This window comes from Rattus rattus, chromosome 3, assembly GCF_011064425.1.
Source record: "Rattus rattus isolate New Zealand chromosome 3, Rrattus_CSIRO_v1, whole genome shotgun sequence".
In the NCBI taxonomy this organism is placed as follows: domain Eukaryota; kingdom Metazoa; phylum Chordata; class Mammalia; order Rodentia; family Muridae; genus Rattus; species Rattus rattus.
The window spans coordinates 52,406,495-52,429,159 of record NC_046156.1 but is presented as its reverse complement, the minus strand read 5'-3'; the positions used below and the strand labels follow the sequence as shown (position 1 = coordinate 52,429,159).

The 22,665-nt window shown below is 49.6% G+C and overlaps 1 protein-coding gene across 1 annotated transcript; it reads left to right on the top strand.

Annotated features, from left to right (window-relative positions):
• Positions 1 to 1,070: 1,070 nt before the first annotated feature.
• On the top strand, positions 1,071 to 14,488 carry Inka2 (inka box actin regulator 2). Its single transcript, XM_032897563.1, has 2 exons — positions 1,071 to 1,237; positions 13,197 to 14,488. The coding sequence occupies exons 1-2, from the start codon at positions 1,181 to 1,183 to the stop codon at positions 14,037 to 14,039; spliced, it is 900 nt and encodes a 299-aa protein (XP_032753454.1). The 5' UTR covers positions 1,071 to 1,180; the 3' UTR covers positions 14,040 to 14,488.
• Positions 14,489 to 22,665: the final 8,177 nt, after the last annotated feature.

Here is a 22,665-nt window from a genome sequence, read left to right as displayed (position 1 = left end):
TCTGTCCCACGCAGACCACCAAAATCTTGCCAGGGGCAGACTTTCCCCTATTAATTTTCTTGAAACAACGCAAAGCAAATTGCCCTAATTACTCTGGCGACCGAATGGCAAGGCTTTTGCTCACCAAGGGTAACTCGAGTCGGGCAAGCGTCCAGGAGGACCGCTTTAGAAGTATCTAGTTGGGTTGGCCTGCAGAAGCACCCCATTCGCTGTGCCCCAACTCTGTCTCTTAGGTCCCGTGGGAGTTGGGTACCAGGGAGATGCCTGTCGACTACAGTCAGAGCATTTTCAAGTCCTATTCTTCCAGATTCAAGAAGGCCAGCCCTAGGGAGATCTAGGGAGGGAAAAAGGCCTGATTCTAGAATCCCTGCCAACTCTATTGAAACAGCTCCCATCACCCCATCTTTAAATCTTCCATTAAAACTTGCTCCCTGAAGTGACTATCCACATATTTACTTGTTTGTCTCATAGTTCCTTCTCCCCCACGATAAAAGTTTTGGAAAGCTGAGACCTTGACTCTCTCACTCTATATCACCATGTGTACCTTGGACACAACAGACTGCCACATGGGCTGAGACCTAGCGGAAGCTGCTTCCTTCCGCAGGCGAGGAGTGGGCCCGGGGTAGATGAATTGGGGCTGCGCGCTTCCAGGATCCTCTTTAGAAAGAAAGGGCTTCTGAGGGACTTCAGGGGGAAGGTAGAGGAGAGCTTTTTTCCCTCTGAACGTAGTTAAGAAGAAACACTGTGACCCTTCTGCCTAGTCCTAGACCCTATGCCTAGCCCTAAAACTGCGTTCTTTCTTTGTAAGAGCTAATGCACTTGACTAGGGGCATTGGCTGTTCCATTGCCCCACAGAACCCACAGAACCTAACTAAGACCTGCGGGTCCCCCAGTAGTTGCTGCTGGTGGCTGCACAGCCCTTGACAGACTTACTCGGGTCGCCCGGCCCGCGCACCCCCTACCCCGACCACTCTTCCCATTGGCCGAAGATACCCCTTCTGAGTTCTCATTGGCTGCTGCACTTTTCCTCCGCCCCTACCCCGGGGCAGAGAGCCGCGGCGGCGGGGGACGTTGCTCTAAGTCCCCACGCTGGAGCCGAGGCTCAGCACAGCGCGGATAGGGGCGCGGAGCGCACTGAGAACCCTACTTTCCCTTGAGCCCGAGCCCGGCAAATGGGCGAATGAAGAAGGAGAGCAGGGACATGGACTGCTATCTGCGTCGCCTCAAACAGGAGCTGGTAAGAGCGGAGCAGGAGCGGGGGACAGGGAGGACTGCTCCACCCAGACCTAGGTACCTGGCTTGGGCCCCGCGCTCCTTGCACCGGGCGGACGCGGAGAGGAAAGGAGAGAGGATGCCAACTGGTAGGTAGAGGCTAGGGCGGTCGCTCAGAGGCAACAAACTTTAGTAAAGATTTCTGATGAGATATGGGCAAGTAGCAGGGAGTCAGAGCACCCAGCCAAGTTGAATGTGACAGAACTGAAGAGAAAGGAGGGCACACCCAGAGGGGACAGGCACACAGACGGAGTAAGGCTCGAGTGCCTAGAGTCGCAGGAATGACAGGCACAGGCAGCGGGCGACAGTGGTCGGGTGCTGGGCTCCGGCAGCGCGCAGACGGATCCCTGTCTTGGGCAGGAGGTCAGTCTGGACTGCTCGCTGGTGGGGAGCTGGCACCGCCCGGGGCCCCCAGCTCTGCTGGGCTTGGCAGAGCTGGCGCGGCTGCGGGGGCAGGCTTGGCCGGCTGTCTGCCCAGGCTTGTCTGCCAGCAGGGAGGGGGGTGGCAGCTGTAATGACGGGGGAGGAGGGGTGCCGCCTGGCAGATCGCGGAGCCGGAGTTGTGGAGGCTCGGCCAGATGTCAGGTCTGGGCTTGGGGAGTGCGCTGGGAGTGTGCGGGGGGGCCCCGGGGTGCTGAGGGTGAGTATGCTACCCTGAGGAGGGGGAATGAATCACTGAAGAGGGATAAGTGACTGTTAAGGCTGTGTTAGGGAAGCCAGGTGGATTCTGATTTCTTTCTCTCTCTTCTCTCGCTCCTCTCTCTTCTCTCTCTGCTATCTCCCTCCCTCTCTCCCTCCCCTTTAGTGTTCCTTTTACCACCAGGATTCAAGCAGATAGGTAGGTAATATGCATCTTTGCTCTGCCCATCCCTTCTTCAACTAGACTGCCTTAGCTTCCTCCTCCCACTCCACCTCTTACTGTCTTTCATTTTATCTCCCATGGCAGTAGGTCCTCCTGTCTCACTTTGCTCCCATGTTCTTTTTCTATTCAGAGTCAGGCCATCCAGGCACCAGACAGCAGATCTGGATCCAGAGAGTGCCCAGCTTAGGGTTCTTAAGATCCCAAGATAGCCTTTCCAGTCCTATCTACAGGGAGTCCACTCTTCCTGCTTGGCAGTGTCTAACAGGCAGGCGTTGGTGGTCGTAGGGCAGAGAAGGCAAACAGAAGTAGCAGGTGCCCTCACTGATGCTCCCTGACCAAGATGACCTGGCCCAGCCTTGTCTGGTCCGGTTCAAGAGACAGCCCTTTCAGGGTATGGTTCACTTCTCTAGTCCTTCCTCCTGAGCCCTTTCTGTGATGACTCGCAGATATGAAAGTTAGGAGACCCCCAAACCTCTTCTTTGGTGATGTCCACTGCTGAGCTTCTGAACTGTACCATGCCCTGCACATTATCGGAGTTCATATGCACGGCATGCTAGTTTGGGATGATGGTCTTGGCCCATAAATATCCCTCATGTTCCCACTTCATGTGGCCAGTACTGGAAAGACCAAGATCATCATGGACAATGGCTGAGGATCAAAGCCGAGAAAAGAATCTCATAGAATCCTCTTTGTGCCTGGAACCTGGGACCATGCCACCTACATCAGGAGCAGCATCTATTGAGGGTTTGTGGGTGTTCCTGGCATGGGGATGGATTTTTCTAACTCTTAGTGATTTGCATTTTACGTCACTCTAGGTGGGAGGTGGTGAGGGGAGGAAGACAGTCTGTGGATGTCAAGAGAATTTTTTAAAAAAGAAGAAAAATCTGCACTGAGCTGAGCTCCCAGATTTTAATCTGCAAACTCCCACCAAGGCCTTGAGCCCCCATGCCTGGGAGAAGGAGAGACTAGAGTCACCCACTCCCCTTCAGCTTTCACTTGGCCTTTTGTCTGAGCATCTCCAGCCTTTGTCTTGGAGAGGAAGCCAACTGCCTGGCCTGGGTCCCAGAATGACACTGGGATGGCAGAGTTCTTCGACCCTGTGGTACTCTGCTCCCTCCCCAGTGCCAACTGAATAAGAGTCCTGGCAGAGTAGCGGGCAGGGCTATCAGCTCGTCCACCCTGTGATACGTCACCTCAGTGTCTAAGTGGAAAAGCTGAATCTCTGGGTCTCAATATCCCCGAGAGGAAAGCAAAGCGCTGTTAGCCTGGGCTACCCCTGAGTTGCCTTCCTCCATGGACTGTAGGGACTGAATTCGTGGGTCTTGGCTTTGGTGGGAACAGGGAACTTTGGGTTTCTTTATACTCTCAGGCTGTAGTAGGGTATCACACACATTACATACAGGCTGTCTGCAGTTGGTTCACTCCAGACGGGATCTTCTGTGCCATGCAAAAGGACTATTTATTTCCTGGTTCTTGCCTAGGGATGCTCATGGAATTCTGATTAAGATCTACATTTGCTTATTAAATTCCCTTCAAGAATGTCCTGTAGACACTATGGGATGAACCTGCTGCAAAAGGCAGTCTAAACAGGTTGTGAAAATGTCTTTGTCCAGGGCATTCTGTGTTTCCTCTTTTATCCAGTTCCTTCCACGGCACTGAAATTCAACCAAGAAGAGTTGTTCCTTAAAAAAAAAAAAAAAAACCAACATAGCCAAATGGCCAAATTTCCTGAAGCAAAAAGCATGAACTGTAATAATGCAGGAGGGAGGTTGAGAGTTCAGAGACCCTGGCTCAATTAACTTGGTAGCTAGAGCACTGGTCCTTTCTCCTTGCCTGGAAGGGGAGGAGGGTCGAGTTTCAGGAATGAAATGTGGCTGAGAAAGTGGCAGCAGCTGACACTCTTCTAAAGTGGGGGTAGGGGCTGCGAGGTTTGGTGCTTCCCTTTCTCTCCAGCTGCCAAAGAGGGGCCTGCCTGGACACAGGCCTTGGGACCAGCTGTTCCCTAAACACGGCATCCATTCACAGTTCCAACAAATGTATAGACACAGGACACAGGAGACGCAGACAGAGGATGCTCACGGGCACTTCCAGTGAGTCCTGATCAATTCTGAACAAACCGAATGCACAAAGTTTGAGTGATCAGAGCTCATGAAGTTCAGTTAGGCTGGGAAGACTTCCTGGAGGAGGGGAATGTCGTAGGAGGACATTATGAAACGTCCATCCTAGTTGAGCCCTGGGGAAGCACCCAGTGGACTTCTTTCTCACAGGCTGGGTGAAGTCCTTACACAGAACTCCCAGAAGGCAATTCTTTAGTCACTCGTGGCTACAAGTTTAGGACGTCCTAGCATATGACTAAGGAATGAGACCTAAAGGCAAAATAAGGAGAAAAGAAGGGTGTGGAAAAGTTATAATTGGAGCTTTCAAGTCTTGAGCAAAGCAGCTGCCCCCCCCCTTCTTTTTAACAAAGAAAAGCTTCTGCAAAAACATCTCATTCTCTGTGTGCAAACTCCACCCCTTTTTCTCCCCAGGGGAAGAAAGAGAGCTTCTGGGTCAGTTAGTCTGGGGTAGGTAGGGACATGGAATTTGGGGTCAGGTCAACCTTGACCCTGTCTGACCCTGGCATATTAGTGGCTTTTCTCATCTTTAGAATGGATTATTAAAGATACCTATTTCATATAGCTGCTGTGAAGAGTAAATGACAATATAAGTAAAATCTGGTCTTGAACTCGAAAGTCTACTTCTCCTAGCCTCCCAAGGTCAGGACTAAGCTGTGTTACCAGACCCAGTCTTGGATGAACTTGATGTCGTGCTTCTCAGACTGGTCTGCACAAGAGTCAGACAGCTTTACTGAGTTCATACTGGCTTAAGGCACTGACCAGACACAAGCACTGTGTGTACATACAAGTAAAAACATATGCAGACTTGGTCTTCGGGGAGGGGATAGTTATTTAGTAGAAAAGAAAGCGTATATGGATATCGATGTTAAAGTATCGATGTTGAAATATTAGGGCTGTATAGTGACTGAGTATAGAGCACTTGCCTAGCGTGTGTAAGATCCTGTGTTTAAGCTTCAGTTCTGAAAAAAAAAATACACCAAATACATAACACCATCTAACTATTAAAACAACTATGAAGTTGCATTTTTACTATTGTCTTCTCTTTGTCTTTTATTATTATCTGTCTGTCTGTGTCTCTCTGTCTGTGTCTCTCTGTTTCTCTGTCTCTGTCTCTCGTGTGTGTGTGTGTGTGTGTGTGTGTGTGTGTGTGTGTGTGTGTGTGTGTGTGTGTTTGCTTGCTGGTTTGAGACAGAGCCTCACTGCCTAAGCTTACCTAGACTGACTGCGATTACAGTGAATCACTATGCCCAGTGTAATTCTCATTTCTAAAACAAGAAAATAGAGACTGGAAAAGTTTAGGCGACTTGGCCAAGGTCACAGAGGTGATAAATAGTGAGGGTTGGATTCAGACCTAGACAGATGATGACAGAGCCGCTGTTCCTACCTGCTCAGTGGGATGGGCAAGGATGTTCAAAGATGGGGAGTTTATGCTCTAAGGGGCATGGTTCAGCTCTCTGACAAAGGGGCAGCAAGTTTTGTGATGCACGTGCTCTGTTGCAGAGAGACAGCACATGCACGAGACCATGGAGATCGATGAAGACTCACACAAAGGTGGGCCCACAATGAAACATAGGCAGATGGCACAGAGGCAGAAGTCGTGTGGGTGTCTGAAGACCAACTTGAGTTTGCTGGACTGAACACTATATGTAGGGAAATCGTGGGTGGAATAGCCTTGAGTGTTGTTCTAAAGACTGACACACACACACACACACACACACACACACACACACACACACACACACACACACACCCGTGCACCAGAGAGCAGCCTGGTCAGAGATATGTATCCTGACTCAGGATATCGTATGAGGGAAGGAAGCGACTGAGGAAGAAACACGATTTAGAAGAGGTCGGGAAAGAGGGTGTGATGATCTGAACTAAGGAGGAGAGTCGCAGGCAAGTTCTCCAGGTTCCTTAGCTGACTGCAGGAGAGATGGGCTAATGCTGTCAGAGGAAAGAGGCCTGGCTAAGGCTGAGAGGCCAGCTTCCCAGAGCAGGCAATATTGGGCCTCTCTCCCCATCTGCTTCTTGCCTGACCATGTGATCCCCAAAAGATGGTTCTCTTGGGAAAGTAGGCTCATCATTTCTCACCCTTCACTTCCTCCCGTCTTTACCCTCCTCCCCGCTGCAGCTCTTGGCAGAGTTTCCGTGTTACCTTCCTGTTGAAAGTTCTAGCCAAGAGTCAAGAAGGTCCCTATTCACTGAGCTGGAGAATGGGTCACTTGGCAAAAGTGGGGCTTTTCCCATTTCCGGCCCAGAGCCTCCTCCTAGCTTCCCCATGGGTTGAAAGGAACTGTGTGGGGATTTTGTGAGTAATGGGGTGGGGAAGGGAGGCAGGGCACACTGCCAAGTCCATGGGCAAAGCTGAGCCTGTGTCAAAGGATTTCAGCTGAGCTCCGAGAGGGCGTGAGATGGATGGAAGGAGGGCACAGCTGCAGGATCAGTCAGGGGCCCAAGGCAGGACTTGGGAAGGGAGCCGAGGATGTTGGCATCTCCATCTAACTCCTCTCCTCCTCCCACACCACAAAGGGCCAAGCCAGTGCTGATGGAAGGGTCTGTCTACAGACAGCTGACCCCACAACCCCTTCCTGCTCCATGACTCAAGATGGAGGGATCTGCTGTCCAATGGCAGGCAGTTGCTTTCTCCTCTTAGAAGCCCTGAGTAGGAAGAAACAGAACTGGGGTTTGGAAACCCTCAGACCATGGTTTCTCCATGCTTCTTCCTCATCTGATGGTAACTCCTTCTTCCACTTCTTATTGACTGGCCTGGCTTTCCACAGCACTCCAACTGGTCTACAGGAAGGGGGGCAACCTTTGGATCCCAGTTCTCCTACCAGAAAGCCTTAGGACGGGAGACATAGTACATGTATTCTTACAGCTCCCACCTTTTGATGGCCTATGTTATACTTCTCATGCAAAATCCTTTATAAACTCATTGATTATAACAACATTAGTAGATTTACGTAAAACATTAAATAGAAATTTAAATAATTTGAAGATATAATGAGTGTAGCCAAGGCTTGGAAAAGAGTGTTTGGGTAACAGTAGCTCTAGAAAAGATGATCTGAAGGAACCCCTAACTTCCTAAATCCATCAAATGGAACTTCTTTCTTCTGCCTCACCAGCTACCCAGAGCAGTGGCGGTGTTCGGCAATGCAACGAAAAGGGTACATACCTAACACAGGAGGGTTGACATTGCACAAGTTTACAACCTAAAGAACATAGGTAAAATCTTCCCAGTGACCTAAAGACCACAGGTGAACCTTCCCAATGACAAGTACCAAGTGTGTCAGGGCAGACTACAGCACAGGACTCTTGACCACACCAGGAAGACGAGAGTAGATTACATCTAGAGAGACTAAAATTTGATATGCAGAAAATGTATTGATAAAAATACAAATCCTAAGCAAGGCAGGAGATAAGCAATGAATTGGGGATGATATGAGGGCAAAGGTGTGGGTGAGGAGACCTTTGAAGCCTTTCTCAAAGAGATTCCATTAAGAAATGTTTAAGGAGTTTGTATTTGATGGTGTAGAGCTGCCGAGGAGGCAGGGCTGTTGGATCCATGTCTACTCAGATGAGAACCAATCAGATCTCAGGATGTTACCAGTTGACTCCCAAAAGCAAGTAGGGGATGACTGGACCCTTGCAGCTCTGAGATACTGAGAGGCTGCAGCATGGAGATTAGTACTCAGAACTATTTATTTCTGGTTGTCTAAGCTAACCCTGTCCCTTAGCTCCCACCCCACACTGCTCGCATCCTCCCACTTTGGTCCTAAGACAAGAGAAGCCCTGGGATCCCAGATGGTCCCACGCCCTGAGTGAAGAGAGCAGCACAGCCTCTGGCTCTTTGTCCATGGATGACATCATCCCCTTGGGGTTGGTGGGAAAGGCTGTCCCCTTGGCTCCCCTCACACAGGGCCCAGAGGATGCTACTGTTTGCACCGCCCCTGGCCCTCCCAGCTTCCCACAGCTTCCTTCTTTTCATCCCTCTCATAGCTGCCTTCCCTTTAGAGACAGTTTGTCCTCTGCCTGAAGCTGGGCTCCCGGAAGTCAGTGTGAGTGGTCAGGAGGAAGCTTGTGCTTCCCCTTCCTCCCTTCCTCTGCCTGAGTAAGGCAGGTTGAGGAATGAGGAGCTGGACAAAAGAAGTGTTCTCTTTGGTCAGACCATCTTTTGGTCAGACATGGAATCCTGTCATCATTATGTGTGAAGATTCGCAAAGGAAGAAATATTTTGAAGGCACACTGGAAGCCTGCATCGATGCTTTCTTTGGTCCATGGAGGAAACTATTGCCTCATCTAGTCTGCACAGTAGCTATCGGAGCAGAGACTACTATTCCTACTCTAGAGAATGGAGACAACAGTGCCAACCAACCAGAGCTCCCAGGGACTAAACCACTACCCAAAGACTATACACGGACTGACCCTGGGCTCCAATTGCATAAGTAGTAGAGAATAGCTTTGTTGGGGCACCAGTGGAAGGGGAAGCCCTTGGTCCTGCCAAGGGTGGGCCCCCAGTGCAGGGGAATATGCGGGGGCAGTAAAGGGAATGTATGGGGGGAATACCCGTATGGGGGAGGGGGAGGGGAGGGGAGCTTATGGACAGGAAACCAGGAAAGGGAATAACATTTGAAATGTAAATAAAGAAATATATCTAATAAAATTTGTTTAAAATTTAAAAAAATTAAAAAAAAAGAAGAATGGAGAAATAGAGCCCACAATAAACTTCAATTGTTCCAGTGCCTGCCTACTACAAAGCCTTGGGTTTGATTCCCAGCTCTGCATAAAACTGGGCGTGGAGAGCATGTCTATAACCTCAGCACTTGGGAGGGGGAGAGCAGGAGGATAAGATTTTCAGGATCGTCCCCAATGACTCTGAGGCCACTGGAGAAACTGAGCTGGGTGTGCTAGCTCATCCTATAATGTTAACGCTCAGAAGGCTGAGGCAGGAGAATTGTGAATTTGAATCTGAGATGGACTGCATAACAAACAAGACTTTGAAGAAAATAGAACAAATTAATAAATGACATTACCCTATAGAAAAATTAAAATACAGCTACTACATGACAGACCTGGGATTTGAACCCTGTTCCTTTTATTTCTAGACCCCAAGTTCTGAACCAGTACAGAATATTTTCAATATGGATACAACTTCAGTCCTTGTTTTCTTACAAAGGAGGCCCTGTCTTATGGACAACCCTGAATTTATACATTCCCACACACATTCATTCCCGCTGGAAAACTGTACAAAATGTCAGCCTTATTTCTTATGGATTTTTCCACAGTGGAGGAGACTGAATGGGGTCATTTCATTCCTCCCACCACCTCTGGTCTGACTGTGTCCCTCCTTCTGGATAAAAGCCTGCCAGTTTAGATTCCTTGTTGCTTGGTGAAACCTTGGGAAATGGCCCTGGTTAGATTCGCTCTCTCTCTCTCTCTCTCTCTCTCTCTCTCTCTCTCTCTCTCTCTCTCTCTCTCTCCCCCCACCCCCTGTCTAATAAGAGACTTCAGGTAGGAAACAGCGTATAGGGATGTTGTGGGGAGGGGAGTCAGTAGTCCCATCTATGGTTTATGAGTGTAAAGTGTCGGGTGGGCTCTGGGATGGTACAGTGACATGCAGATCTCAGTCTCTACCTCTAAACAGTCGCTACTCAATAAATACTTCATGAGCAACTGAACATTTAAACTGTGGATGGTTAAGACATAGATGGATCCAGTACAGAAGTAGGACTCTGGAGACACGTACCTCAAAGATCTAAAAGGATGCCCTGACAGGAACACAGTGGAGACATACGGGACATGGATTCAAATTTCAGGAATTATAATTTTTATCATGGGTCTTGTCTGGAGGTCACAACAGTTTGGAGACTCATAATAACTGAGTTTCGACAATAGAGAGGTAGCAAGTGAGGTGACAGGATGGAGGTGGGCATGTGGAAGAATGGCAGACACTCATGGGTCTGGGGCTGGAATGGAAGTGTGGAAGAACCTTCTGCAGCATTTCCCAGCACGGAAGGAAAGAAGCAGGATATCTCAGGAAAGAGGACTCCAACCGAGCGCAGGAACAAGTTACATGGGAACACAGTGACTGAATAGAGATTCCGGGTGACAGGGGAGTAGATTGGAGTGTGGGGATCGACAGGGCAACTGGAGGGAAATGCAAGGAAGGAAGGAGCTGAGCCAGGCTTGCATCCCAGAGTCTGGTCTACACCAGCAGCAGCTGATGTAAATATGTAGTAAATAGATGTGTGAAAGAAGGGGTCAGGACAAGGACTACCAACGACGGGCACAACTACTCCATGGGTTCCTTGTCTCCTGTCACTCGAGTGGCACATATGTGCCCCCAGCAAATCCCAGGGCTCTTAGCCTGTGTCAGTTCTCTCCCTGTCTCGGGAGAATGCACAAAGCAAGGCAAACTCTGCAGCCCAGAAAAGGCCTCAGGCCCTCGCCCTCGGGCTGACAGTCCTCCGCTGACCTTTAGTGCTGCTGGCTCAAAGGAGCTTGGGCAGATCTCTCCCTACCAGGCCAGGGTTGGCAGGAGATTCAACCTGGAAGCCAGAGAGGGCCAACTGACAGCCCACACTGCGGTGCTTCTGTGTCCCCCACTATTTTAGTCCCCCACTCCCCCACGCCTTGGACTTAGCTCTGGGCACTAAGGCAAGACTGGGAGGTAAAATGATCCCGTGGGTCTCTGGGGGGGCTTAAAAAACAGATGGTTCGCGCACAGAGCCTCACTGTGAGTAATTTGATCAGGATGGAGGCAGGGAGCTGGCAGGCCCAAGGCAGCTTGGGCACAGGGGGTAGAAACTTTGTGAATGTTATCAGAAGCAGCCTCTCCTCTACAGCCAACAAGTGGGGCCCTCACCCAAGTCAAGTCAGTCCAGATGGCACCTAGGACATGGGGTTAGGGGAACCGACCCCAGAATCCCTGCTTCTGGTGTGACAGAGTCAGCGAGGCTTAGAAGGCAAGAATGCTGGAGCCAGGCGTGAGGGAACAGGTGCTTGGTGGGGGTAGAGGGCTCTGGCAGGGCTGGGCAGGGGTTTCTGGCACAGAGGAGTCCCCTGGTCTCTCTCCTGACCAGTCATATGTGAATAACGGTTAGAAGGAGCCCCAGGCCTATGCTTTCTCTGGAGTGCCCCTTTCCTCTCCCCCCTCCACTGTTCCATAGAGGACACAATAGCCTTCAAGTCTGGCCCTCTTGCCCAGCCATCTGCGAGCACTGGTTGCTGATGAGACAGACCTGGGCTGAAGGCCTGGCTCTATGAGCTGTGTGGTGTCGTGTCCCTTACTTCCCTCCTGCTACAGCTTACTCACTCAGTGTAGAGAGAAAAGCAACCGTCTGGGGTTTATAGAGACTGAAGGAGACGAGATACCTAGTTTCTGCAGTGTGATTCCTGTCACGTAGTAAATACTCTCAAGTGTTTATTGCCACCATTATCCATCAGGGAGCAATGTCACAGAAAGGACAAGAGTGGCTACTATCATTCTTGAAAAAAAATTTTTTTAAAAAAAATTTCACGTGCATGGGTATTTGGTCTGCATATAGGGCTATGGACTGAGGAAGCCAGAAAAAGGTGTCAGATCCCCAGGAACTGGAGTTGCATATGGTTGTGAGCCACCATGTGGGTGCTGGGAATTAAATCTGGGTCCTCAGTGAAGAGCAGCCAGTGCCCTTAACCTCCAAGCCCTCTCTCTGGGTATGCTTCTGTCACTACAGCCTTAGACTGAACTCGGTTCCACCTTTTACTGTCTAATCGCTTATGGGCCTCAGTTTCCTTACCTGTCAGATGGGAGCAATAACAGTACAATCTCAAAGAGCAGTTGACAGGATTAAAATAGGGTAATCTATTAATGTAAGTTAACATATACATACACATATGTACTTATATACATTTCTACCCACTCACACACACACACATACACACATACCAGCCAACTAACCCAACAAACACATAAAGCATTAGTCCCCAGCTTGATGACTTTTGGACAAGGCATTCCCATAAAACCATTTTAGATTTTTCTGTTTGCTTGTTTGTTTGTTTGCTTGCTTGAAATGAGTACCACTCTATGGCTCAGGCTCGTCTGGAACTTACTACATATCCAAGGCTGTCCTTAATCTCAAAGTAATCCTCCTGCCTCAACTTCTATTTGTACTTCAAATCTAGTGTTGGGAATACAAGTGCAAGCCGCCATGGCTGTCCGTCTCTTCCTCCTCCTCCTCCTCCTCCTCCTCCTCCTCCTCCTCCTCCTCCTCCTCCTCCTCCTCCTCCTCCTCTTTCCCCTCCTCCTCCCTTCCTTCTCCTCCTCCCCTCTCCCTCCTCCTCCTCTTCTTCCTCCTCCTCCTCTTCTTCCTCCTCCTCCTCCTCTTCTTCCTCCTTCTCCTCTTCTTCCTCCTCCTCTTCTTCCTCCCCCTCCTCTTCTTCCTCTCTCTCTCTCTCTCTCTCTCTCTCTCTCTCTCTCTCTCTCTCTCTGCCTATGCAGTGCAGTAATGAAGTCAATACTTCATTATTAGGCAATGGGATTGTATTGGATAAGCTTTCCATCTGTAGGATGATATAAATTCTGAGCACTTTGACATAGTTTAGACCAAGCTGTGATGTTTGATGGCTTAGATATACAGAATGCATTTTCAACATAAAATTATCCTTTCAGTGTACTGTGGATTTAGCAAGTGGTAGAAACGCTGAGCAGCGTTTAGAACAGTGCCTGTCTTGGTTAGTTCATGACTGTTAATGTTAATTCTCTTATCTAGCAGTATTCAGATCTGTCCTCTCCTGACACAGGCCTGCCCTGCAGCAGACTGAATAGGTGAAGTTCCAATGGCTGACTTGGAAGCCCCTAAAAGTGTATGTTCAGAGGTTACAGGTTGAGGTTCCAGGCTGTGAAGGGTAACCCTCCCTTGCAGCCCCAGCACTCAGTGACACTGTGTTTTCTCTCTGTACAGATGTCCATGAAGGAGGTGGGGGATGGCTTACAGGATCAGATGAACTGCATGATGGGTGCACTTCAAGAACTGAAGCTCTTACAGGTGCAGACAGCATTGGAACAGCTGGAGATCTCTGGAGGCGCGCCCACCTTCAGCTGCCCCGAGAGCTCACAGGAACAGACCGAGTGCCCTCGCTGGCAGGGTAGTGGAGGGCCTGCTGGGCTTGCTGCCTGTCCCTCCTCCAGTCAACCATCTTTTGACGGCAGCCCCAAGTTTCCATGCCGTAGGAGTGTCTGTGGGAAGGAGCTGGCTGTCCTTCCCAAGACCCAGATGCCAGAGGACCAGAGCTGTACCCAACAAGGGATAGAGTGGGTGGAGCCAGATGACTGGACCTCCACGTTGATGTCACGGGGCAGAAATCGGCAGCCTCTGGTGTTGGGAGACAATGTTTTCGCAGACCTGGTGGGCAACTGGCTAGATTTACCAGAACTGGAAAAGGGCGGGGAGAGGGGTGAGACTGGGGGATCCAATGAACCCAAAGGAGAAAAAGGCCAGTCCAGAGAGCTGGGTCGTAAGTTTGCCCTAACTGCAAACATTTTTAGGAAGTTCTTGCGTAGTGTGCGGCCTGACCGAGACCGGCTGCTCAAGGAGAAGCCTGGTTGGATGACTCCTATGGTTTCTGAGTCACGAGCAGGACGCTCGAAGAAAGTCAAGAAGAGGAGCCTTTCTAAGGGCTCGGAACGGTTCCCTTTTTCCAGCACAGGAGAGCCCAGACATATTGAAACCCCGGCCACAAGCAGTCCCAAGGCTTTAGAACCCTCCTGTAGGGGCTTTGACATTAACACGGCTGTTTGGGTCTGAATTCGAGAGATGCTCACTGGACCTAAAATGCAGACTTGTGAGGGCCCTGGGGGAGGGTGGGCAGATGGCATGGTCTTCAGGCCAGATGCAAGTTCCCATCCTCAGAAAGAAAGCAGAGTTCTTAGTCAGGCCTCAGTAGAACAGTGGAGAGAGGCTGTCACAGGCCAGGCTGAGCTGAGTCCCTGGAGAGAATGTGTGTGTGTGTGTGTGTGTGTGTGTGTGTGTGTGTGTGTGTGTGTGTGTGTGTATGCGTGTGCATGCACTGTTGTTGTTAGAGGCTGGATGTGACAATAATTGGGAGAGGCAGGATAGGAGTCCAGGACAAGCCTATGATATTCCTCCATTACCTTCCCCAAGACCTCATTTGAACATTCTATATGGAAAGGGGCATTTAGCCCTCAGGTTTCCCAGAGGAACTCCCAATAAAGACCTGTCTCAGGGACCCCCAACCATTTTTTAATGGTCTGCTTCCCTGACAAGGCACTGATGCAGGCAAGGGGTTTGTTTTTGTTTTAAGGGTTGGTATCCCAGAATGGAGCACCAGAAATAGGAAAATCCCTATTTACAGCCCTTCCTAGGACCAAGATTTCACCCATGGCTGGGTGCTGGGGACCCAGAACAAGCAGAGGGGTGCGTGTGCGTGCATGCGTGCGTGCGTGCGTGCGGTGTTGAGGAAGCCTGAGATGCTCCCAGATCTCTTAAAGTGCAGAGGAGAAGCAATGTGTGTTCACCCTGGTGATTCCATAAAGCAGCCGTCTCTGAGAGCACACTCGGCTGCCAGGAGGAAACAGGTCAGGCCAATCTCGTGGTTATCAATGGACCCTAGAGTCGTACGCTGCCTGGTCCAGCAGTGAGAGCCGATCCTGACCCCCTGTTGCCTGCCTTAATGCTCCTGCAGGGCAGCAGATGGTTGGGGTGAACCCAGAGATAATACCCGTACATTGAGAACATTTCTTAGTCTACATCTCATAGTCATTTAGCGAACTGGACACATCTACCCGAATCACCCTGGAGGTCAACAGGGGACCCTCAGGGTGGGGCTGATGCCAGGCACTTTATATAGTGAGCAGGTGTGCAAGCCTGGGACCACAGGGAGTCCATCTCAGCCCCCACCCCTTAGCCAGGAGAGAACAAAGTAGGCCCCTGTTCAAGCCCAGCTCGGAGGCTGCCTTAGCTCCTCCTTCGCCCTCTCCTGCAGACCCAGCTCAGCTTGATGGGGTGTGACAACTGCAATTAGAGGCAAGCCGCCTGCTGCCCCCAGAGCATTAAGAGCAAATTAGAGAAGAAAAATCACAAGAGAAGCTCTTCTGCCTGCAGTCTAGACTCCCAGGGGACTGGGTAGAGGAAGGAAGAGCTTAGGGCATAGGGATGAGGAGGTAACAGTAACAGCGGGAAGGGTCACATGCAAGTTCCCATGCAGTTAAATGATAGGTGGCCTTTTTTTGTTTTTTTTTTTTTTGTTTTTTTTGTTTTTTTTTGTTTTAATCTGTAGCTTTTTGCCAGGCAACGTGCCTATCTCTTTCAGAACGATTAATCAGTGGGGTCAAAGGGCCCTGCCATGCTGGCTGCCCCCATCAGGCTACTGAAAAAGGAAAGCAGTTCCAAGCTCCAGCCTGTGGGCATCAGGCCTATCTGCCCTGGCCTGGTGTTTATCAGCTAGGCTCGCTCTTTCTGGTCAAACGGGTCCTCGTCCATTCTGTCCCCACTGAACTTCTGTCTCTGGTGAAGGAAGGTAACTGTAGCTGCCTCTGATGGCTGCTGCAATGTGTGTGGAGAATGAACATGTGAAAACCCCACACTCTGAAGGGTGGCACACGCGACACATTTACTCAAGAGGACACGGGACTGGGATGGTGTAGGAAGCCAACTCATCTGTTTGTGGACTAGTCACAGTTCACATCGTTTACGTCGACTGACGCGACAGACTCCTTCTTTGACTGGGCACTGTGACAGAAGGAGAGAACTCAGCGATGGGAAAGCTGGCCTCCACAGCTACCAAGGCACACAAAGAAATGCAGTTAACCATCACCTGGCCAGAAAGGGGTCAAGGGACCAAAACAAAATGATTAGCAAGTAATTTTGGCTTCTAAGAGAACCCACAGGTGTCTGTCACCTTGGCCTTTATTTTTCTTATTTATTTTTCTGCTACACCCAGGAAATGGTTGCTCATTTTACCCAGTAGACTCGGAGAAGTTAACGCTTTCAAGGTCACACAGTACAAAGCTGGGATTGAAACAGTTTGTAACTGACTTCCAATCCTGTGTTCACGCTGCCTGGCAAACTGTCCATATTTGCTCCACAGCCAGATCCAGAATAACATTTGTCTTCTGAGATTATTCATGTCTCCTCATGATTGATAAGCGGCGTGCTCATTACCCATTGGAGGAATTTTGCGGGGGTCTCAAAGGGACTGATAGAATGTCCCAACTACTAGGTCACGCTTGGCTGACGAGAGCTTATGGAGACCCAACCTCACAGAGCTTTTACTTTCTGTCCACCTCCTCGGCTCTCGAGGAGACAGTGATGGAGAGTGCTCACTCTGCTGAAGTGAAGAGGTGACTAGACATGCTCTGGCCTTAGTGATGCTCTGGCCTTAGCGATGCGGCATGCAGGGCCACTTGTCAGGGAAGGAGATCGTGAGAATAGGCAGAAAGAAACTGACAGCTTAGTTCTGCCTCTCGGGCTCCTTTTATGGTTAATTGGGACATGTGAATAAGCTGGGAGTGCCTTTAATACCCTTCCTGGCATACAGGCCTGCCCCACACCTGGCCTAACTCCTTGGCAGGCCTCTAGTTGGCCTAGGTATCTTCTCAGGATCTACCTGCCTCTCTGTAACCCTGTCTGTGGTCAGTCTGTAGATAATCTCCAACCACAGCATCTACTGGAAGATCCCTTCCCTGCTGGGCACAGTTGGTAGAGCCTGCCAGATCTCTGTTTCCTCTTTACCACTTCTCCCCGTGCTCTTCTGTAGCCTACCCTCAGGGTGATCTCTAACCCAATCTAATCTTGAGGAACAGACACTTGGCTCAGCTCCACCTACTATCCTCACCTGTTCCCAGAGGCGCCATAGGAGAGGCCCTTTCTTTCTCATCACCCCAACATTCTCTGCAGGATAAAATCATGAGTCCAGCCTGTCCGGGGGGAAATGGGGCCTGTCTGCAGCTTCCCCGGAGAAGTGTGAATTCACCCCAGGTGATCTCTCCAACCAGGACACTTAGGTGTTTTGGCCAGTACCAGTATTTCTATGAATTCCTGATCTGGAGTCAAATAGATAGGAATCAAGACCCAGGCTTCTTACTGTGAGAGCCCGAGCGTGTGGCCTGACCTGCTGGAGGCTCCTCTGCTCTTGTATGTAGCAGGAATGCTGTCAGGCACACGGCACAACACACCAGCACACAGGTTCCACAGAAATGGCACTATTCACCTGTCCCCTGCCTAACCATAGATAAAGCTGAAAATAAACAGTGCTTACTTTGAGCCCTGGTGTTCTGCTAAAAAGTACACAGTGACTCTCACTTTATCACAGGATTGTGGCAAGGATTAGAGGGGCATAAATGTGGTTTTGTCCACTTCACAGATGTGGTTTACCTGGTCTGTTTTGTCAAATGGTACACATACTTTTTGTCAAATGGGGAAGGATAGTCTGGGCCAGGCTAGGAAGGTACTTGGGGCTTGTACTGCCTCAGGGCCTTCCCCTTCCCTAAGGATACACCCAATGTCTTATGGACCCAATGTCTCCCTCCCTGACAACCTGGAGCCTCGGTTGCAGGCCAGGGATAGAGTTGCGCGAGCCAAATTCTGCTGACCAGATGTTTACCTTCTTGGTCACATCACTCCTTTTCTCTAGCCACTTTGGGCGAGAGGGGTGTCCCTACGAAGCCTGAATTTGACAAGATTCCCTGCCCTTTGGGCGACCCATCCTTTCCATTCAGCTCCTCCAAGACCACTGTACACCCATGCAGCCATCACCAAAGAGTCATCTTTGTCTCTGCAACAAAGTTCTTATTCTTACATTCCAGTCTCCCACTGGAGTCCTCGCTCCCTCACCACCCCCACGGTCCCCTGAAAGCATCTCTGTGCTGGTCAGAGGCCTTGAATCAGTGTCTTCCATAGCTCGGGGCCAACCTCTCACAGGGGATCTTAATCACTTTAAATTTTCCTTTTCTCTGCATCTCCTCAAGCAGGATCCCTGACTGGATTCTACCCTGTGTAGGGACAAGAGGAGCCAGTGTTCTGTACCTCTGCTATCTGTAACTCTTCCCAACACTGCATCTCCCTTCTTCTGGTCAGGCAGAGTGGTTTTGGGTCAGGGCTTTGTAAGGATACCAGTTGGGTGTGGAATCTGTGACTTGATTCTGTCTTCCTATCTGTCCCAAGTGTCAGAGACCTAATCTTGCTCAAGTAGACCTCCAGCTAGCTTGATTGGCCTCGTTTCTGGCATTTCTCACCCACTTTACCCACCAAGGAGATGGGTTACCTTAAGTGTTTCAAGTTTTGGGTCTGCCTGTACTGTCCCAACAAGTTCAGTTCCTGCTCAGACTGCCTTTTCCCAGTTTGAGAGCCCCTCTCCCCCGGCCCTGTGTAGGTCTTGTCTGTGCCTTGGCCTAACCCTCAGTGCTTACTTGGATTGGTGAGTGGCTTCTGCTTCTGCAGTACTCTCCTTCTCCTGCAGACCTGTGGCCACCTCCGAGCTAGTGACTACTCAGCACCTTTGCTTCCGATACTGAGCACAGGGTTGCTGCCTGTGTGATCTCCACTTCCCAGGGAGCTCTGAGCTGAGCCAACCTTTAGTTTATCCTGTTTAGGAACGGCCAGTGGCCAAGCCTTTCTTAGCTGACCCCCTCCTACTTTGCTTTTCACAGCCCCGGAAGTTCATTTCCCAGAAAAGAGGGGAGCCATGACCAGTTATTGTCAGAGCAGGAAACAGTGGACAGCCCCCTCCTCAGGCTGTTGTACAAAACTGTCCCTGCTTGGCTTCTCAAGCCAACTCTATTTATATTCTGGCTGGCTATGGAGTCTACCTCACCTTCTGTTGTCACTGGACTGCTCAGGCCTTTCAGGTGATTGTCTACTTTTCTCTCAATAGTTTCTGGAGAAGTCCTCTTTTGCTCTAGCCCCCCGATTTCCTCCCTTTCTTGCTTAGCCTCTTTCCTCCAGCCTTCTTGACCTGGATCACCTCCACAGAGGTCCTTTTTTGTTTTTATTTAGCATCAGCATCTGGTCCCAGACCTTCCTACCCCAGGATGTTTTCCTAAATTGCCATGCTCTAATGGGAACACCAAGCTTGCTAGATCCTCCTCCCCTTATTGTAACTGTTAAGGGAGGGGTGGGGTGAGCAGTGTAGCAGGGAAGGAAACTGAGAGTTGGGTGGTGAGCGCCTTCTCTACCTCCAGGCCCACCTCTGGCTACACTCCAGGCATTGTCTCCCCACCAGGCCTTGCTTGCCAGAAAGGCAGAAGGTCCACAGGCACTTGTGTGGAAGTTGTGCGAGAGGGGTGGTCATCAGAACCCTACATAGGGTAGGGTGTGTGTGTGTGTGTGTGTGTGTGTGTGTGTGTGTGTGTGTGTGTGAGAGAGAGAGAGAGAGAGAGAGAGAGAGAGAGACAGAGACAGAGACAGAGAGACAGAGAGAGAGAGAGAGAGACAGAGAGAGACAGAGAGAGAGAGAGACAGAGAGAGAGAACGAGAACTGGAATTAACTCCCTGGACTTTCACTAGACCCACACTGCCACTAATCCACCACCTCCTCCCTAGGCCTGCATCAAGTACTTTGGGGATAAAAAAGCAAGAAAAATTCTTCCAAATGAAATGAACCTGTGTACCAGCTCCCTGGCCACCTCAGACCATGTCCATGTTCAAGTCACACCCACCACTGGCCCAAGGACTTTGGTTATCATCACAGAGCCTTAGGCCAAACTGAGTGAAGCAACTTTTCAGACCTTCTGTTGAGATTCCAAGCATCAAGTAAGCTCAGATTCCAGAAAACGGTTAGTTTTCCAGCAGTGGCGTCAGGGGTCCAAAGAACTTCAAAGCTTTTTGGTGTAGGCCTTCAGACTCTGATGGAAATATAGGATCAAATAGTGTCTTCCCCCTTCTGTTAGCTCTACACCACTCACGAGGACGGGCAGGCTTCACCCCCACAGCTCCAAGTCCTACTTTTCAAATTGGGAAGGCTGACTGTCTAGCACTCCCTCATCCCAGATGTTCCTTGGGCAAGTTGGCCAGGAATTGCATTAGTAGCTGTGGCCTGTGGATTTCTCACCCACAAGAAGGGCCTGATAATGGGATGTCAATGAAGAAGCTGGTACCTACCAGACGTGACTAAAAGCTATGACAAAGCATAACCCTAGACAGAGGGGTTGCTGCTTGTGATGTAAGGACAGAGAGGGAGAGCTAGCACCTACAGAACACCCAGAGTGTCCTGCCTATGCTAACCTGAGGGGAAACTAACCATGTCAGTTAACACAGAACTAAGGGGTCAGAGCTTTTTTTCCCAATCCTCTCTGACAACTTTGTGAGCCAAATTGTCGGGAGCTGGTGCCTCATAAGGAATGCTGAATATATGAGTGTTTTGTCTTCATGTATATATATTCACCTGTGTGCAGGGCAGGCCCATGAAACCAGAAAAGGGCCAGTATCCCCAGAACAAGAGCTGCCATTTGGGTTCTGGGCCTTCTTCAAGAGCAACAAGTACTCTAATGTACTGAGACACACACACACACACACACACACACACACACACACACACACACCAGCCCACAACAGTGTTCCTGATGACATAGTATTGATTCTATGTTGTGTTTTTTGTGATTTTCCTTGTCTATATTCAATCCAGTGAATTCTATTATCTACAGTATTCTTCCTCTTTTTCATTGTCCTCCAGCCACGTTGACCTCCTCGTTAGTCTTCCAACATGCCCAGCACATGCTCCAGTAAAGCACTTGCTCTCATCCTTTCCCCGTGTGACAGCCTTTCTCCAATGCAGTCCCATGAGCTCACATTTTCAGTTCTTGCTCACATAGCCAACACAAGAACACATAAACCTTCCATCCACTCATTCCTCCCCCCCATCTTTATTGAGTATTTCTTATTTACATTTCGATTGTTATTCCCCTTCCCGGTTTCCGGGCCAACATCCCCTTAGCCTCTCCCCCTCCCCTTCTCTATGGATGTTCCCCTCCCCATCCTCCCCCCATTACCGCCCTCCCCCCAACAATCACGTTCACTGGGGGTTCAGTCTTAGCAGGACCAAGGGCTTCCCCTTCCACTGGTGCCCTTACTAGGTTATTCATTGCTACCTATGCAGTTGGAGCCCAGGGTCAGTCCATGTATAGTCTTTGGGTAGTGGCTTAGTCCCTGGAAGCTCTGGTTGGTTAGTATTGTTGTTCATATGGGGTCTCGAGCCCCTTCAAGCTCTTCCAGTCCTTTCTCTGATTCCTTCAACGGGAGTCCCGTTCTCAGTTCAGTGGTTTGCTGATGGCATTCGCCTCTGTATTTGCTGTATTCTGACTGTGTCTCTCAGGAGAGATCTACATCCGGTTCCTGTTGGCCTGCACTTCTTTGCTTCATCCATCTCATCTAGTTTGGTGGCTGTATATGTATGGGCCACATGTGGGGCAGGGTCTGAATGCCACCCACTCATTCCTATTGCCCTCTGTACCATACAACTTTTACAGTATTCGTTGTAATAAACACGTGGGGGTTTCAGCAGTGTTATCTATCTGTATGTGTGGTATGTGTGCCATGTGCACATGTGTAAGTGTCAATGTTGAGTGTCTTCGTCTATTGCTCTCCACTTTGCATTAAGATGGAGTCTCTCGTTGAACCTGGAGCTCCCCATCTGGCTAGATCTGATGGACAGTGAGTTCCTGGGAGCATCTGTCTTCACTTCCCTGTGTTGGGATTACAGTTACACTAGGCCTCACCTTTCATACGGGTGTGAGAGTGTAGAAATCTGAACTCAAGTCCCTATGTTTGCACAGAAAGCACTCGGGGTGTCCTCTCACTCAATTCCCCAGCACGATCTTTTGCCATTTTCTAAAGATTAAAAGTCTACAAGGGAAGGACTTTGCACATGGTGATGTACACCGTGAATTCAGAGAGTATAAATACAGTAACTGTTGATAGGCACATAAAAATCATGTTCTTCTCTGCTTTGAATGCCCTCAACTGTATGTAAGAATTTGAACATGGGTAAGATTAAAGAAAATTATTGAAAACATCAGTTCGAAGTAAGAGCCACACAACTGTTTAAAATGGGAGGATTTATTAAAAATTTTCCTTTATGGAAACAACCAGTCTCTTGCACAAGCAATTAGCAGCTGGGCCTAGAGCTATAGTTGTCTGCTTAACAAGCCCAAAGCACTTGCAACTCCCAAGCTTCCTTTGAAGGCTGTTAATATCTGGAAAACAGGATCCATGTTGCCTTCCCGAAAAAGAACTAGGCAGCCAGTTCAAAGCCTCTAGCTGTCCTTACAGGACATTTAAATATGATAAAGTGAAGAGGACTGCACAGTCAATAGATCCAAGATGAAACTTCAGAAGAGCAACCCAAGATGAACCTAAGAGCTGCACTGTATTGGAAGAATATCCATGTTCATATTCTGAGTGTCATTAATGCTAATAG

Excerpts from the sequence above, each read along its gene's own strand:
- Inka2 (XM_032897563.1), top strand. The coding sequence starts at position 1,181 with ATGAAGAAGGAGAGCAGGGACATGGACTGCTATCTGCGTCGCCTCAAA. Across the intron at positions 1,238-13,196 it reads GTCGCCTCAAACAGGAGCTG|ATGTCCATGAAGGAGGTGGG; the intron begins GTAAGAGCGGAG and ends CTCTCTGTACAG.